The sequence below is a fragment of the Coccomyxa subellipsoidea genome, assembly GCF_000258705.1.
Source record: "Coccomyxa subellipsoidea C-169, whole genome shotgun sequence".
Lineage (NCBI taxonomy): Eukaryota > Viridiplantae > Chlorophyta > Trebouxiophyceae > Coccomyxaceae > Coccomyxa > Coccomyxa subellipsoidea.
In genome coordinates this window covers 191,805-209,100 of record NW_005178037.1, presented here as the reverse complement: position 1 = coordinate 209,100, position 17,296 = coordinate 191,805, and the positions used below count along the sequence as shown (strand labels likewise).

The 17,296-nt window shown below is 52.0% G+C and overlaps 4 protein-coding genes across 4 annotated transcripts; 3 read left to right on the top strand and 1 right to left on the bottom strand.

Annotated features, from left to right (window-relative positions):
• Positions 1-1,490: 1,490 nt before the first annotated feature.
• On the bottom strand, positions 1,491-4,222 carry COCSUDRAFT_62390 (hypothetical protein; the record flags this gene model as incomplete). Its single annotated transcript, XM_005648346.1, has 6 exons — positions 1,491-1,651; positions 2,078-2,180; positions 2,415-2,547; positions 3,162-3,278; positions 3,689-3,882; positions 4,175-4,222. 6 exons carry the CDS (start codon positions 4,220-4,222, stop codon positions 1,491-1,493), a joined length of 756 nt encoding a protein of 251 aa, XP_005648403.1.
• A 498-nt stretch (positions 4,223-4,720) lies between these two features.
• Positions 4,721-9,351, top strand: COCSUDRAFT_28499 (zinc finger family protein; the record flags this gene model as incomplete). Its single annotated transcript, XM_005648345.1, has 11 exons — positions 4,721-4,807; positions 4,900-4,985; positions 5,114-5,210; positions 5,450-5,639; positions 5,873-6,030; positions 6,474-6,622; positions 7,064-7,202; positions 7,662-7,820; positions 8,208-8,318; positions 8,747-8,926; positions 9,211-9,351. 11 exons carry the CDS (start codon positions 4,721-4,723, stop codon positions 9,349-9,351), a joined length of 1,497 nt encoding a protein of 498 aa, XP_005648402.1.
• A 1,431-nt stretch (positions 9,352-10,782) lies between these two features.
• Positions 10,783-11,530, top strand: COCSUDRAFT_62388 (hypothetical protein; the record flags this gene model as incomplete). Its single annotated transcript, XM_005648344.1, has 2 exons — positions 10,783-10,942; positions 11,385-11,530. 2 exons carry the CDS (start codon positions 10,783-10,785, stop codon positions 11,528-11,530), a joined length of 306 nt encoding a protein of 101 aa, XP_005648401.1.
• A 139-nt stretch (positions 11,531-11,669) lies between these two features.
• On the top strand, positions 11,670-16,901 carry COCSUDRAFT_62387 (hypothetical protein; the record flags this gene model as incomplete). Its single annotated transcript, XM_005648343.1, has 12 exons — positions 11,670-11,684; positions 11,962-12,124; positions 12,508-12,553; positions 12,754-12,880; positions 13,077-13,202; positions 13,598-13,696; positions 14,065-14,148; positions 15,109-15,243; positions 15,873-15,893; positions 16,022-16,114; positions 16,431-16,520; positions 16,752-16,901. 12 exons carry the CDS (start codon positions 11,670-11,672, stop codon positions 16,899-16,901), a joined length of 1,149 nt encoding a protein of 382 aa, XP_005648400.1.
• Between the last annotated feature and the right edge of the window lie 395 nt (positions 16,902-17,296).

The following is a 17,296-nucleotide window of genomic DNA, read 5'->3' as shown; positions in this document are numbered from 1 at the left end:
TCCCAGACCAACGGTCACGACTGATGGCGGGAGACATCAGACCAAGGTTGGCATATCAAGGCTGAATGGCGGACACCCCGGCCTTCTCAAACGCTACTTCAGCTAGAATTATGCCCGTGGAGAGCTTTACAGGTGAAAGCAGCAAAATCCATCGGGAGCAAAGAGACCCACCCAGTTCCGTGAGCAGCCGGGCCTGCCTCCGGCCTGTAACTATGGCCTCTCCCTTCACGCCTCCATCCAATGCGCCTTCCCGCCACCGACGATGACTGCTGCTAAACTTTATTTCGGCATAGTAGAATAGGACGACTTCCTGAACCTGCGCGACGCCATCACGTCCTGATTCCCAACTGCCCTTGCGTGTCACAGACGAAGCTGGAAAGTCGAGGAGCTGGTCGCCCCGCCTAGCTCAGGATGGCAACAATGCAATCTGAACGGGAGGTGGCCGTATCGGATTTAACGCTGCAGAGAAGGCATCGACTTGCTGACATCCCCTCTTGCCTAAACTATGTCACACGATGGCCAGGGCTCTTACCTGCTTTGTCCCAACTAGGCACTGGATTGCCGGGAAATACTTGCCGAAAAGGCACATCCCAAGATTGAATGCCTCCTTTTCCTCCTGCGTCCATGATCCCTCCTGGTGCTGCCTGCCCGAGTTGTCAACCTCATGCTGGTCCAGCTGCGCTGCTTCCCCTATGCCTGCTGCTGACAGCGGGTCCGGCTGTGCCGTTCCGGCGTCTAGTCTGTCCATACCGATTCCTAGAGGGCTTCGATGCTGGTGTGTGCCCATCTGATGATGGCCCGTTGCTGTCTCGTAGTGCCCAGCCAGAGCACCTGCTCAACACGGGATGCTAGGTAGCGTGATGGCCGAGTTCCTTGGCTACCGTCCGTTCCGCTGGCCCTGATACCGCCCCCGATGCTTTGCTGTCTCGGACTGTGCTGTTGATGGCGGAGTAGCAGAGTTCACAAGTACGAGGCAGACAGATTCCCGAGGAAGGCAGGGAAGCTCAGGGTTCGGTTGCCTCTTTTGGCAAGCCGACACAAAAAAATAAAAAAAGGATCAACCACCTGGGGCACGTCAGCAGCTTTTCAGAGGCTCACATGGTGCGTAACAACGTCCCGTGGAGCAGTGCATGCCGACGATGGTTCAGCAATGTGTGGGCTGGATGCTGCCAGTGTTTCTTTTACCGTCCAGCAAAAGAATGAGCCTGGAAAAGGCACCTTCCTGCCGCAAGTGCACGCCATCAAAGCAAAAGAATGATGAACAGTTAATATCTGGATCTTTTGAAGGCATCAGCAGTCCATGATTAGGCTTGTCCTCAGCATCACAACTCTGAACTGCTGCAATAGACTCACGTAAAACGTTGCTGGTACAGCCATCTTGTTCTGTAGTCCATCAACCACGCGACATTTCACAAATTCTCGCTAATTATCATGTCAAAGCAGCTCTTGTGGTGTTCAAGACTCATCTATGTCGGAATAACGCAGCATCATCAGCTCTCCTCCTCGCTGTCATTGTCATCAATGTAGGGCGTGATGTAGTCATCTGCTGTGAGCTGGTCAGATGCCCTCATCGCCAGCCCCTCCTTCTTCTTCTGCTTCTTGATGCTCGCCACCACCTTCTCCGCAATCGCCTGGCCTACCTTCTCAGGATCTGCCATTCACAAAGACGACTGTGAACACATCTTTCACTACATTGAGTATGGCATGAAGCTCAATGCCATACACAATTCATCAAGCTTCTCCTAGGACTCAATCTCCTTTAGGAGATCATTTCAGTAAAGATGCCCCACAGTGTTCTCTTCTCCCAAGTGACATGTCTGCAACTGTTTCATTGCTGAAGTAGTCTGTCCGGACAATCACGTTTGCAAAGACCTCGACGGGCAGACAGGAAGGCTGTGTCGTATGTATGTTCTTCGCCTTAGGCGCCAGTGTTAAACACCAGAATATTATCAGTATCCTTATCCTTAGGACCGTCTGCCAGCAAATTAAATTCCTGCCCTGTACTTTTCAAGTGAGCCCCCGTACAGGTGCATGAAAAGAGCGCAATGAGAAATGCTGCAGTGTAATCAGCGCGCACCTCCTTCCTCATTGTTGGGCGACCTGCTGGGGTACTCCAGATATTTGCGCGGTCTTTGCCGGGACCCCCCTGTTCTCGTCCAGATCCCCCGCCGCTCTGACGCCTGCTCACAGGCACATACCACCATCTCTCTAAAGCATTGACTTATACCAATGGGGATGTCACATTGTTGCAATTGGTATACTTGACGATTCTAATCAGTCTCTTTGCCAGCCAGTCAGGCGCTGGCTGCTCCTTCCCATCCACAAGCGGACAAACACATGTGCCACTTCCTAGGGACCCGCATGCTGCATGCCCTCTGAGACGAGGTCCTGCAGCAGAGGGTTGAGGCTGTCACCTTGAAGTCAAAGGGCAGCTCCACTTGGGCGAGGCGCGCCCAGTTGGGGGTATGCCGCCGCACTGTGGGGGATCCGCTGCACTCCGGGCACGGCACCGTCCCTGCCCAGATGGGCTGAGGGTGCGGTCTCCGCCTGCACACACCAAATTACTCGTTGCTGAGGCATTGTCGACGATCCAACACAAGCTACTCTGAATTGTACCTCATTGTAGCTGCGCGCATCAGTGCCGGTTCTGCTGGTGCAGCCATCCTGTTGGCGGTGTGCACTTGTGGCAGGCATGCTGCTCTGGCATTCGCAGTGTTTATCTCACCCCTGGTACAGCTAGAGCATGCTTTATACCCATTCTGACGCTTCCCCAAAGGTGGCCTCTACATTATATATTATATAGTAATACACTCCTTCATCCTAATACTAATACATTCCTTTCATCTATCTCATAACCCCTCATGTCCTTGTGAACCCTAGTACGAGCCTGCTTTCCCGACAACAGGATCAATATGCAGAATGCACAGCAGAAGAGATGAGGACGGCATATATGTTCGGTACCGGTACTGCCACAAAAAGTAAGCGAGGCGCTCATCGCAGCAGCAGCAAAGACACACACACATTTTGCTGACTGTATCTTCACAACACCCAACATCTCCAGCATCCTCCACAGCACCCTACATCACATGCTCGGTGCACCCGCCAGCCGTAGTTCTCTGGCAATTATTAAATGAACCGGGAGGCTGCAGAGAGAGCCGCACTTGTTGGCGAGGGCGGCTTTGAAATTGTCCATGAGGTGGTATGCCTCCTCCTCATTGTCCTGCTCCACCTTGTCGAAATCGTACTTGGTGGTGGGCCCGCAGTAAATACAGGGGTACCTGCAGACGCCAAACAAGCATCAAGTCACTGCCTTGAAGCCTGCGTCTGCAGCTTAACTGCTCCTCTTGCCTGTGCAGCCACCCTCCAATACAGCGCTGTGAGTAGAACAGATCTCCCATGTACCCATTTTTCTTTGACTGCGATCCTCAGGCTCCTCCCGCTGCCCAAGGACTGCTCAAGCATGCATGCGAGCGCTGCTCTGTGCCAACAGGCCATGCATGCAGCAGCTAAGCCAACATGAAGCAGCTGCGTGTAGATCAAAAGATGCCAGGATGAAGGAGTATTGGACGGCCTGCTAGCCGAGGAGTAGTGATGAAGCCCCCTTATTGATTCCCCCATCTGGCTGTCCGCAGGTGACTGTGTGTCGAGGTAACCACTGCTTGAGTCAGAGAGTATCTAGGAAGCTCACGTGTCCCAGGCCGAGCGGTCCACCACTTGGGATCGGTTGAAGTGGAACTCTCCCGGCCTCTTGCGCAGCGTTTTGGACCCGTGGCAGTGGCGGCAGATGGTGCGGCCGGTGCCGCGGCAGTAGTCGCACTCGCTGGTGAAGATCTCGTCCATGAGCACCCACATCTGATTGATCACGATGCCGAAGGAGGCCACCTGCAGCAACGCGGCACATGTGCTGAATTAAATCTGCCATGTGCTGTTTGGGAAGGTCTACACTGTTACAGCCGCAAATGGACATTTTCACGACCACACTGTCATTCCTGCAAGGACCACGCCTGCTTCACAGTTTGTCTGAGTTGCAAGGCAGAGGCCTGATGCGCGCAGACTGACTTGTACAGGTTACCCAAGAGCCAGACACCCAGGTGGGCAGAGATGTTTTCTTCTGAAGAATATTATATGACTTAGTAATTTCATACATCAGAGAGCAAAGAGAATTATCCCGTACCGTGCTAAGTCCTCGAACAACATCAAGGATGGGCTCTGGACTCAGCATCTCTGCTGGCCTGCGGCAGCTATGGGGTCGAGGACTTTTCAAATTTGATAGCTGCACATTGGAAATATCCTCTCGCTCTTAAAACGCCTGGCAGCCTTTTAAATGGCAACACCTCAAGTACTTACAAGATTGTCCAAGAGCGTGTTCTAGCACAGTCGATCGTGACAAAGGATCAAACTTCTAGCGAACATTTCCTTATAAATGAATTGAAGTTGAGGATTGTGCACAAATTGCTTGCCTGTCGTCTTCCTTATCTCTCGATAGCTTACTAACAGTTTGTCACCGCCCGCATCGCACAAGCCTTGAACTTCAAGGCTTGAAGGGCTTCCACTCCCTTAAAAGCACAACAACCGATTCTTTGGAAGGGAACTAGATACTAAAAAGAAAAAGATATCAAATTAGCACCACATTCCTTTGAGCCCTTTCAATTTTCATCGTCACCTTTCCGTGGTTACTAGCCTCATAGCAACTTGGCACCGCCTCGATACAACGCGGAATATGGCTGATCCCGAGGTTCTCTATGTTGATGCTCACGAAGGGGAGCCAATGCAGTTCGAGAGCCTCTGTATGGAATGTATGGAGAACGTGAGTTGTGCATTTTCGCCTCTGCCTGTTTTATCCTCGTAAATCCTTCCACTCACCAATTTGCCGATATTAACAAGAGATCATTGTTACAGGGTACAACGACCATGGTGCTTACAAAGATCCCGCACTTTCGAGAAGTCGTGGTCTGCTCCTTCGAGTGCGAACACTGTGGAAACAGGTGCAAGCCAAGGCTGCGTCATGCCTCTCTGATTGCGCAGAATGCACATGTTGTTTCTTTTGCTTCGAACTGTCAGGACAGAGCAATCATGCTGCCTGCCAGCAACGAAGAGCGATTGTGCTGCACAGGAACAATGAGCTCCAGTTTGCTGGCACTTATGGGGAGACTGGGGTGCGATACTCCCTGTCGCTCCCTGCAGGCGACATGGAAGCTCGCAGCAGACAGGTGACCTTATCTCTCTGTACAATGCAGGTCTGAAATTTATCCCTGGCACAGGGTGCACCGGCATTCATCTGCCCGTGCTTCAAAGGCTCCATGCGAAATGGCATACCGCGCCTGCATAAGGGCGGATGTCATGCCAGTGTTTCAATGCTGGGATGTGCCTCACGACATCCACAGATATTTTTCTTCTGGTTGACATATCATAGGTAGAGAGAGGCTTGACAGACTTCTATGCAATGCAGGTGGTGAAGTCGGACGCTGCAACTGCGAGCGTGCGGGAGTTGGAGTTTGAGATCCCGCCAGCGACGCAGAAAGGGACGATAACGACGGTGGAGGGGTTGCTGCGCGAAGCAGGGGACGCGCTGCGAGCGCTGCAGCCGCAGCGCATCCTGCAGTCCCCTGAAACCGGGGCAGCCGTTGCAGCTTTCCTCGGTAGGCTCGCCTTTGCTGCACCCATATCCTGCCTACATTGCAGCAAAGTAGGTAGATTTTACTACTGATATCATGCATGACAATCTTGGCGCCAGCACTGCGGAAGGCAGTAATATTTTGCAAGCCGCCATCAGCCGCATCACTCGTGTCACGCATGCACCAGCCTGTAAGCACAGCATCATAAATATGCCAATACCCGTAGACTTGTGACCTGGAATTGTTTTGGCTTGCAGACAAGCTGGACGCTTGCTTGGACGGCAGCACGGCCTTCACGCTCGTCCTGGACGACCCGGCGGGCAACAGCTACATCGAGAGCACCGCCGGCGCTGATGCAGCGGCCGGCCGCGACCCCCTGCTGAAGCTGGAACGCTACGAGCGCACGCCAGCACAGGTGCCCATTTTATTGACAATCCTTTAATGTTTTGAACACCCTCTCGCTGCGTTTTTTTGCTCCATGCATGCACCACCCTTGCCACTCACTCCAAGACACCGCATGCGACAGGACCTTGTTGCCTGTCCAGTCACATTAAGTCTGAACTCAATAAGTGCGATCCTCAAGCCAGAAATAGCACTGGGTTCAAATTCAGCGAGTCTGCAACGTTCTGTCGGGGCCCTGGGCTGGATAAGGCGCTAGTGCTGTGCTGTCCAAGCGCTGTCATGCCACCCAATCCATAAGTTCAAAACAAAGAGCGGCGGCGGCGCCCACCACAAAGAAGCAGAAGACCAAACAGGCGCCCAGCACCTCCTAGGGCCGCTCAAGCTGGAGAGGTGCATGCATGATCTCAGGATCAACTGTCGCATCTCTAACTTTTCTTAATGGTTTCGGATGTGCAGACGGAGGCGATTGGGCTGCTGCCGAGCCCGGCGACGGGCCCATCGGGCAGGGGGATTGGCGCGAATGGGCTGCCCGAGATCGCGGAGGACGACGTGCACCACGGAGCCGCGCCCGTCGGCGCAGCAGCCGCGCGCCGCGGTCTCGCCAAGTGCGCTGACCAATTGTTTGTTGAATTTTTTGTTCCCGGTACATCCAATCCTGCTTGCAATCGTTTGCAGTGCCGCATAGCACAGCACTGTATGCAGCAGGCTAGCGGGGCGCTTGGCTGCAGCAGTGCACAGCAGGAGCTGTGTGCGACATATGTTACAGGCCGTCGTTCGAGCCTATAGCAGACATATGTTCTGCAGCAAACTATGACACAGGTGGCTGAGTAGCAGCCTAGTGAGCAAATGTTAGTAGCCGAGCAGCAGAGTTCCCCGAGTGGGCGCACAAGCAGACAGGTGGCCCCTCACAGAGCCCAACACAACTCTCTGGGGTTCCTTCTCTGCTGTTGAATACCAAACTTTCTCAGCCCTTGCAGTTGAGGGGCTGGCATGCAGTCAGCTGTGTGCTCTCTGCTGCATATTATATGGGACCATGTCCGCTGCAGGATGGAGGGCGCAGCAGAGAGCTCGCTGATTCATCGCTATGCGGCGCCTGAGGAAGTGGTGGAGCTGCCCAGCCACTGCAGCGCCTGCGGCAGCCCCTCGACTGCGCGCATGTACCAGACCCACATCCCCTTCTTCAAGGTGACCTGCCCTCCATTTTCCTCTGGTCATGAGTTATCAGATGACTTCTAGGTGGGGTCGCCTATTCACAGCATGCATGCATCTCAGACACTTGAGCTTTGAGAGACAGGACATGGGCAGACATACCATCACCTGCACCCGAGCCATTTTGCCGCTCAAGTGACTGAGAGCCTCATGTTTTTAGCAATACCCTGCTGCTGAGTGGCATCCCCGGCTCTGATATGCGCGTTCTTGTAGCTGCGCGCATCAGTGCCAGCTCTGCTGCTGCAATTGTTCATATGGCGGTGTGCGCATGCAGCAGTTGGCGTCTGTGATGGTACTGACAATATAGATTCATCACAGCTGCCGAGCCATTGTTTTGGTACTCATCATGGCTAGATCCTTGGGGAATCTCATTCATACCGGCACTCTTCTGGTCCAGGTGGGGGAGACTGAACGCTTGATGTCTGGTTGGTGCAGGAAGTGATTCTGATGTCGGACTCGTGCGACATGTGCGGCTACAAGAGCTCGGAGGTAAAGGGCGGGGGGGCGATAAGCGAGCGCGGCCGATCAGTCACCCTCCACGTCAGCGAGCAGGATGACCTGCGCCGCGATGTCATCAAGGCTGACACCGCTACGGTGCGTTCTCCCCTGCCCATGTGTCACTCTTTTGAGTGTCCGGTGAACACTACAGAACATAGCTGATTAGGCCCGGGACTCCCCCTGCCCATGTGTCACTTTTCTGAGTGTCCAGTGAACACTACAGAACATAGCTGATTAGGCCCGGGACTCTTAGTGCATGTTTGTTGGGGCGGTACAGAGCATTCTTTCCACATGCGCAAGCAAGGCCCTGGTAAGGATCGGGTGTCTGGGCTTCTGGGCCTTGATGGAATGACTACTGATGGGTTAAAATGACTACTGATGGGTTAGAATGACCACCGATGGGTTGGAATGACAACCGATGGGTTGCACAGGCACATGCGCTGTACGGTGTTTTAGGCTAAGTTGCTTGTCGATCTGCAACAGGTGGAGATTCCTGAGCTGGATCTGGAGGTCAGTACTGGTACAATGGGCGGCCTCATCAGCACAGTGGAAGGACTGCTTGACACCATGTCACAAACCTTGAAGGGCACACAGGTCAGCTACCATTGTGGTCATGCCTGTGTGCCACTGGTGTCAGCCTGTATCACACTGTACTGCCTGCGTGCGTGTCCACGCTTGGTTGGGGGTCTGGCAATTCCAACAAGGGGCTGGATTGTGGCAGCCTTCAACTGCAGCTCGTCTGCAGGACGCACCTTGCCTCTTGGGAGGAAAAGCCTGTAGTATAGTAAAGAGTGTACTGTACAGTTCTGTCTCGCACTATGCAAGACGGGGACGGAGAGCTGTTGGACATAGGATCAGGCAGACTGGATCATAGACAGAATGCAGACACAAGAGGTGTTTGTGATATGATTTTGAGCAGTGACAGACTGCCTACAAGACCAGTGAGCCTCAGGTGGCTCTCAAAAGGTCTTCAAAATGTAGTAATAACAATTAAAAAACTGAGTTGAGTATTTACACTGCAGGGGTTCCATTTGGGGGACAGTGCAGTGGAGGAGCAGAAGAAAACATGGAAGACTTTCTTTGCCGAGCTGGATGCATGCAAGGCCCTGGAGCGCCCCTGGACGCTTGTCATTCGCGACCCCCTGGCGAACTCCTTCATCTCTTCCGTCACAGAAGACCCCATGAAGGACCCGCGAATGGAGGTGTGCATCTCCACAATAAGGCTCAGATCCCAACTCGTGACCTGAACAGAAGGTCACAAAGCTACCTGTGAAAATTCTGGGGTGTGTGTGAATGAGGGAGGGGTTAGTAAGCACAGCTTTTGAATGGATTATCCTCCTGAGCGAGACTGTAAGGGGTAAACCATCTACACAGAGACATTTCATTCATGGAGCCGGGGGAGGTGATCTACTCAAAATTGGGCTGTCTGCTTTAAAAAATGCAGGCCAAGCCTTGTGCTGTTATGCTGATGCGCTGTGTGGTGCAGATTGAGGACTATGAGCGCTCGGCAGAGGACGACGAACACTTTGGCATTGATCACCTGAAGGCCATGGACGCAGCGGAAGCTTCCAGGGCAAGAACGCAGCTGGAGACCGTGGAAGAGGAATCCAAAGAGCATGGGCATTAGCTAGCGCGGAATTACCTTGTGCACATGCATGTGCTTGGGATGTTAGAATGTCATGCTCATGATTTTGCAGTTTGCTGGCCTGGTAGGTAGGCAATCATGGTTTTGGGTGGTTTTGCCACATGTAGGAACGCGCATATACCTTGCAAGATTGATAGTCAGATTTATAGGATGGCATCCTTATGACAGCTGGTTCCGACAAGTCGTGCATCAGACATTTCTGAGAAGTTTCTTATGCAGATTCATGCAAATTTGGCTTAAGCGTATGCATATGCCTTTGGAAATTGCTTTGGTGCAGTTTCTGTCTGCATGCATGCATGGAGCGGTCTGCTTGACAGACTCTGTTGCAAATGAGTTAGCCAAGAAGGCAGCCGGCGCCTCAGCATGTTTGCCTCCCAGAGAGAGAGAGAGAGATTACACTTTTTCCAGCCACACAGGGCTGATTAAGCGTCCCACATATCTCAAACCATCAGTAGCACACACATCATGAATACTCGAAAATATGCATCCCAGCACGCAGACAAGTATCAACTGCTAAAAAGGACTGCAAGGCTGCTTGTGGATGTATGTCGGTCCAAATCAGCGACAAGTCAAGGGCAGGACATGGACGCAAATCACAGGCCAAACAAAGTGTGCGTGCTGCGGGTGGGTCCAGCCATTTGCTGTCATTGTAAAGACTGCCCAGATCCTTGCAATAACAGCGCTTCTCCCAAGGTGGCCTCTGCTGCCACATGAGTGTGCATGTGGGCTGTGACGTCACCATTGAGCCTCTCGAGAGGGGTTCGGAATCTCGAAGCGAAACAGTTACAAATGCATTTCTCCTCACAAGGCTGCATATTATGTATTGCTAGTGAATTGAAGCATCAAAAGGGCACCAATATCGTATTCAGCACCCGTGCATCTGCGCATGAAATATGGGGAATGAAGGCTAGATGCATAGAAGGCAACCAACAAGTATATTGGGCAGCTATTTTGAAAGATTTAAAAAAGTTGGTCTCAAAGATGCCTTCCGTCTGGCAGTCGGGGTTGCAATCTTTGGAGTAGCTACAGCAGTCCTCCTTCACACAGCAGAGCATACACCTGGACCCCAAGCGCAGACTTTCTTGCAATGGAGTCTGGGCTGTCTGGCAAGTTCCAAAGATGCCATCACTTATATCTTACCTTTTTGTCCAACTAAAAATGAACTGGTTTGTGGGCACGTGCTGATCCATCCTGTCGGTGAACACGTCGAGCTGCTCGACTTGTTCTATGCCAGCAGCAGTACAGACTTCTTATCGTTCATAAAAGGCAGATCTGGGGTCGCAGTGGGGAGCCATCACAGTGATAATCATAAACAGTCCAGTGCTGGGGAAGTGCGCTGTGAGCAGCCTGGAGAGGCTGATTGGCACCATCATAGGCGGCTGGATCGGATATGCCTTCTATCTGGCGACCAATATGCAGAATAGGGCCTGGCTGCCCATCATCAGCGTCATCTATGCCTTTGCTGCAGCAGTCATTGGGGCTGCCCTGGACGTGGGGGGAGCAGCAAATCTTTCCACCATCACCCTCCTCTCAGGCAAGCTGCCCCCTTCCTCTCCAATCAATACTCCTGTCAGTTTGGAGCGGCAGCATGTGTTTCTACCCGGGCCCCTTCTTTTGATCTGCATGGTCTGCAGCAAATGTTTCTGCCATCAGCCTGCTCTTAGGCATTTTGCGCTTGTCCCCTCCTCTCCGTGCAATTGTCAGCTCACAGCTGCACCCTGCACTCCCCCTTGCTCCTTTCCTGCAATTTGATCTTTTTGGAGCCTCAGAAGATGGCATGTCCCAAGCTGGCTACTGCCCCTGGCTGGAGGGGGTCGTGTGAGTTTTGAGCCTTAGGCCCGTGAACAAAGATTGCCTAGACGTCAAGATTAAGAACGGTGTAGTTGCAGCTGAACCTTGCCTCTTGGCAGGAGAGGCCGTGCAGTGATAGTGACTTGTGCTAATCAATTGCCATGATTAAGTAGCTAATAATCAGTAATGCTAGCACCGCATGACATCCAGCTGTCTGCGTGCAGTGCTGTGGGCGACGCCGAACTCGTCTGCGCTGCTTCTGGTGGGCGTGCGCATCGGCTGCATCTCTGCAGCAGTCTTCTTGGTTACTTTCTTATCAATCATCATCTACCCGCAAGTGGCCTCAGAGCAGGCACGCTCCCCTTACTAGACCTGGCCAGAATGCATGCACCCGAGATCCCCTGCCTGCCCTCAGAGTCATTTCAAGACAGAAAGTGAGCATATCAGCATGTCTCAAGTTAGGGCTTTCCATGCCACAGTGTGATGGCAGGAAAGATAAATGGTACAACATGGAAATAGTGGAGGTAAGAATGTGCAGGAATTGGAAATGCTGATCTGCTAATTTTAGATAAACAGAGTAGGATTCTGGACGAACAAGTTGAGCTGTCCTTCGAAGGGGTCGATAAAGTTCGATTTTGTGGCACCCTTGCTGGTTCAGCATGCCGCTTGATAGCGTACTATTTCTGAGCCTTTTTATGTCTAGGCCTAATATCTGAAAACACGATAGCGAGCTGCTAAGATTGCATCCGGGAATGCTTTTCCGCGTCCAGCAAGACATGTCTGCGAGTTCTCTTTGTGCAGGCCATTGACACTCTGAGGGCGGCCATGCTGGCGCTGTCCAAGCTGAATCAAGCAGTCTGGGAGGAGGTAGGGGCCATCTGTACCAATCACCAGAGCGTGCTGGTGCAGAAGCACGACCCTTCCTCACAGCATCGTGCTGGCATGCACCGGGTAGAGAAGACAGGTGCAAACGTCTGCCATCTCTCTTCATTGTAAGGTTAATAGGTGATCTGTGGGTTGCTGGGGTCACACCCGGCCTCACAGCACCGTGCTGGCTTGTACCGGGTAGAGAGCACTGGTGCAAACATCTGCCATATCTCTTTTTTGTAAGGTTGATGAGTGATCTGTGAGTTGCTGGGGTCACACATTGCCTCACAGCAGCGTGCTGGCTTGCACCGGGTGGAGGCTACAAGTGCAGACAAATCCCATATCTCTTCATTGTCAGGTTGATGATTGGTCAGTGGGTTGCTGGGGTCAAGCCATTTTGATGGTGAGTAGTGCCTGCCACCGCCGATTGAGGGATTTGCAAGCAGTGGTGTTCAAATAGCAATTCCTTATCGTGTGCAGGCGGCAGTGCAACGAGGCCAAAGACAGGAGCCTTGCTTGTGGAAAGGTGAGCCTCTGCTTCTGGCCTCAGCATACCGAGACGAGCTGGAAATTGTCGTGTGGTAAAACTTTGCATTGTTAAATTAGCATTGCCGCACCTCAGCAGCACGAGCATTCTGAGCTGGAAGATGTGATCTGCCGTTGCATCAGGACACGAATGCCTGGGGGTTTCACCATTAGATCGGTTGATTATTGCTGTTACCACAGTTCTATCAATATCAAGGAGCTCGCGCTGGAGTTATCGGAGCTGGAACCAGAGGGAAAGACAACGACCGGCTGCTCGCCATTTCAGCTGCTCATCAGGCGCCGGAAGGCACGAGTGGCAAAGAAAAAGGTGCTCTTTTGGCAGCATCATATTTCACATGCCTGCTCGTCCCTGCTCTGCCACTGCAAACCACTTGCAGACCACTGCAAACAACTTTTGAAAAATTTCCCAATGCACAATTACAGGCAGGTTCGGCTGCATCAGCAGTGCCTTTTCGCTCGTTTTGAATTCAAGTTCGAAAAGTGAAGTTGTGTCTGGTTGCCAGGAGCTGGAGAGGGAGCTTGGGGTGTTAGAGGAGAATGAGAAGGAGAAGTCCATGTGTGGCATTTTGGCGGAGGTTCGCGCGAGACTTGGGGAAATCCCCGAGCACATGCGCTGGGCACTCAATGAGGTGTGCCCCTTTTTTGTGCACTGCACGTTTGATCTGTACGTTGGATTTATCTGTACTGAGATGTGGGGGCACGTGGTGAGCTACGAATTCACCGAGCTAGCACGTGACATCATGTGATGCCATGGCACATGAGCAGACCGTCTTTCTGGGACGCTCTCTACTGTCCAAATAGAGAAGTTTTGGTTGCTAAGGTGTGATTATGAGGAGATTCCACTGGATTTGGAGCAATGAAGAGATGTGTGAAATCAAGGGTATAGTGCTGCTGGCCTGCGCATTGCTCCATCTTGATGCATGGCCTCTGAATCACCCAAGGAATCACCTGCAAGACACAGCCACACCTGATCTCATATCTAGCCGTTCAGCAAGGACTAGAGCAGGGGCATGTGATTTCTCAGGTGTACTTGGGGAGTTGGCATGGCAAGCGCTGGTACCTGCCCAACACCTCCTGCTACACCAGATTCATCGACAAGCAGGGCTGGCACATGCCTGAAAAGGTACGTACCTTCTTTCCTCTGTATAAAAGCCCACGGCAGGAATCTTTCCAGCTACCACAGTATAAGTACCTTCCCAACCCCGATCATACTTACCGGCATGCACAATGCTAGCGCAGGCTACTCTGTAACTTGAGAAACAAGTTCAGAGTCTTTTAGTTCAAAATTCGCCCTATCAGTGATACACTTGCTGGGGTAGCACACATAAATTTAATGCCTATCATCACCACATTTTAGAGAACTTTTGGGAGCCATCAGAAGCTGAAAGGTCTTGTGGGCAATCTGTCACTGCCTATCTTCATATCACAAACCTCTCATGTTTTTGCATTCCATAAGAAATTTGGCATCATTGATACTGGTGTGCTGAGCAGGCGATCAACATAGTAGTGTGGCGACTGCACCGATGCATGCGCCTGCTCTACACCATCCACTTCACCTTCAAGGAGGGGTTCAGGGTGCGCACTCCTTGTTTCTCCTCTTTGTCCATGGCCATCGATTATTCTTGGAGACCTTCTGGGAGCCACCTGAGGCTCATTGGTCTTGGAGGCAGTCAGTCTGTCACTGCTCATCTTCATATCACATACAGAGGTAATACCTCACAAGCATGCAACACTGCGGGGCTTCTTTGAAGTTGCAAGGTGCCCATGCACTGCAGCTGTAGCCTTCTTGCGCAAGACGACCTTGAAATGCACAAGCTTACATTGTTGCAGATGCTATGTATAAGTTGCTATAAACTTTGGAATTTCTAGGAACTTCTACTAATTTCAAAGTTCGAAAATTCCGAAATCCCAAAATCTGAAAATTTGAAAGTTTTTGTGCATAGGATGAGGTAATGCAAGCTATGGACCACCTTCTCCCTGTCAGAGTTCTTGTGGAGCTAGCAGCTGCAGCATTTCCAGTGCTCGAGGTGAGTCTGTATTTCTGACATGTGAAATGTGAAATCTTCTTGCCCCGGCTGGCGGAGGGGCGGTGTAAATACTGAGCACCGCGCCCATGGTTGATGGGGTTTTGCTTGGATCTATCGAGTCCACCGAGGGGTAGGATAGGCGGCAGCCTTTAAGTGCAGCTTGTCTGACAGGATGTACCATTACATGCAGCTTGTCTGCAGACGCACCCTGTCTCTGGCAGGAAAAGCCTGTATCATTGATACTAATAGTGATTCATTGTGAAATGAAACCAGTGCATTTGCCCACAAAGAGTGGGAAACCTCATCCAGCCTGTTGTGCAGCCCACTATGTCCAAGTCTTCTGCGGATGGCACCGATTGATACTCCAAGAGTGGTTCCCTGCAGCGACGAGCACCTCGTGTGATTTTTTTGCACCCGGGTCGTCCTTGTTTGAAGTCAGTCTAATCACAGCTCCGGGCCAAAGCTCTGGACTCCTCCTTTATCCTCAAGTGAGTTGCTGTGGTGGCAGGATCTGACGAGGTGCCTGCCCGAGCCGGGCAGGTCTGGGCCCTGCCCTGAGGCCAACCCCACAGAGCACCTGGCCAAATTCCAGCTCATCGTGAGGGACCTCGCCGCGCGCTCCAAGTGCTCCTTCAGCCAAAAGGTGCCACAGCCATCATTTGGAATAGATTCAATTTGCTGATATGGCTCTACTCTCCAAGTGCTCCTTCAGCCAAAAGGTGCCACAGCCATTTGAAATACATTCACTTTGCTCATATGGTTGCATTCTCCAAGTGCTCCTTCAGCCAAAAGGTGCGCCTATCAGCATGCCTTCTTGTGTTCAAGTGGCCAGTCACGCTGCTCCTTTTTTTGGACTGACATGACGTGGATCTCGGTGCCTCCCAACATCTAGCATGCGAGTCTGAAACATTTGACATAGAGTCCCCTGCATCTAGTGCTGGCAGGGGTATACGAGTCACGAGAGGTTTGTGAGAGTGCCATGCCATGCTGAGTCCATGGAAGCTGCACAGACAAGGAGCCTTCAGTCCGCAAAGGTCCTTCTGAGCTGAATCTTTGACCTGGTCTATCTGCATTGGGCACGCTCACAGCATATGCAGAATCCACTTAATACTTACTGATTGCCCCATAGACCAAGACAGGACTGTTTTCAAGCAACCCTGCCTTGAATGTCATGTAATAGATTCCCCCACCTAGAGGTCATCTAGTTACTGAACGCCAGAAAATCACAAATAGCATATTGACGCTCTCAAGGTCATTGAAACCCTCCCGCAGGTGCGGCTGACGGCTGTGGGGGTGCGCGCCGATGGAAGCTGCTTCTCCTCTCATTCTATTACCCTTTTTTTTTATCGCATGACCCAAGCGTCAAGTTTGGCAGCTGGTTAATTTATCAAAGACCCTTAGGGATGGGAAACCCTGCGCAGGTGCGGCTGACGGCGCTGGGGGCGCGCGCCGATGGAAGCCGCCGCATCGAGGAGCTGCTCTCGCTCTTCCCAGACAAGGACTGGACCGCGCCGGTGCCGCAGGCAATGTTCTTCGATTCCTTTTGTGGGACTCAAATCACTTATATGATGGCGCTTGGGAATCCGAGTGGCTCTATACTGTGCGTTGCGTTTGTCGCAGCTGCACTGTTTGAATGTTTGGGGTTGCAGCCAAAGAGGAGTGCGCTTGCCGGGCAACGCAATTGTGCTTGCCGTGCAAATGTTCCGTGGAAAGCCACATCCATTACAGTGCTACACTTCAGCTTATCGCAGGAAGACACAGAGATGCCATGTTTTGTTAGTGGCCACCGTATTGGCTTTACTTAGTCACTGGCAGTAGTGTATTCTGCAGGGGCCACCACCTGTGCGCTGGTGCACTTCGTGCCCCAACACTCACGAGCTCTTCCTCTTCCCCGACACCCCTGCCGGCTACCTAGCGCAGGTGTGGCTGACCACGCTGACCACATCACAGAAGAGGCCTTTGAGCACGATATGCTTCAGTGCACTGTGACATGCAGGACTCCCTGTTCACTCACTCAGCGGGGCAGGTTTGTATTTACTGGGTCTGTTGCCGGTGGTTGCATGCGGCCGCCATACGCAGGTTTCTTGGAGTGATAGAGCAAGAGTAATGGAGCAACAAGCGTTTCTGATCATAAGGGGATTGGTTGCGCAGATGCGCTGGTTCAGCTTCCACTTCCTGATCGAGGATCTAGTGGAGACATTTGAGAAGCTGCACCTCTCTCTGGATGTCATGTCACAGCTGCTGCCCGGAGCTCCGCTGCTGGGATCCATAAAAGACGAACGCCCAAAAGCAATTGTCTGATGAGGCCAGAAGGGTGGCATCTTTCTGATGCAGAGCTTCAGAGGCTGGTTGCCTCCATGGCTTGCTATTATGATTGCACATATTCTTTTGACGAAATTACTTTGCAGCGCGTGCTTGCATAAATGGACGCTACTGACCCTTAGGTCTGCCAGTAACTTATAACCATGTCGTTTGGCAGCTCCCGTGCATTACAGAGCGCCAGTACTGTAGACTCCATTGCCTTGGATTCTTTCCTGCCGCTTAGCATACATACTGCGAAGCCAGTGAGAGCTGCTTTATTTTACGGTATGGACTTCATGTGTAGCCAGTTGTCCCTGCAATATCTTTTTGTTTCTACTAGCAGACCTTATCGCACAGAGTAACGACCCAAAGTCTGTCAGAAGTGCAGTCTGGTG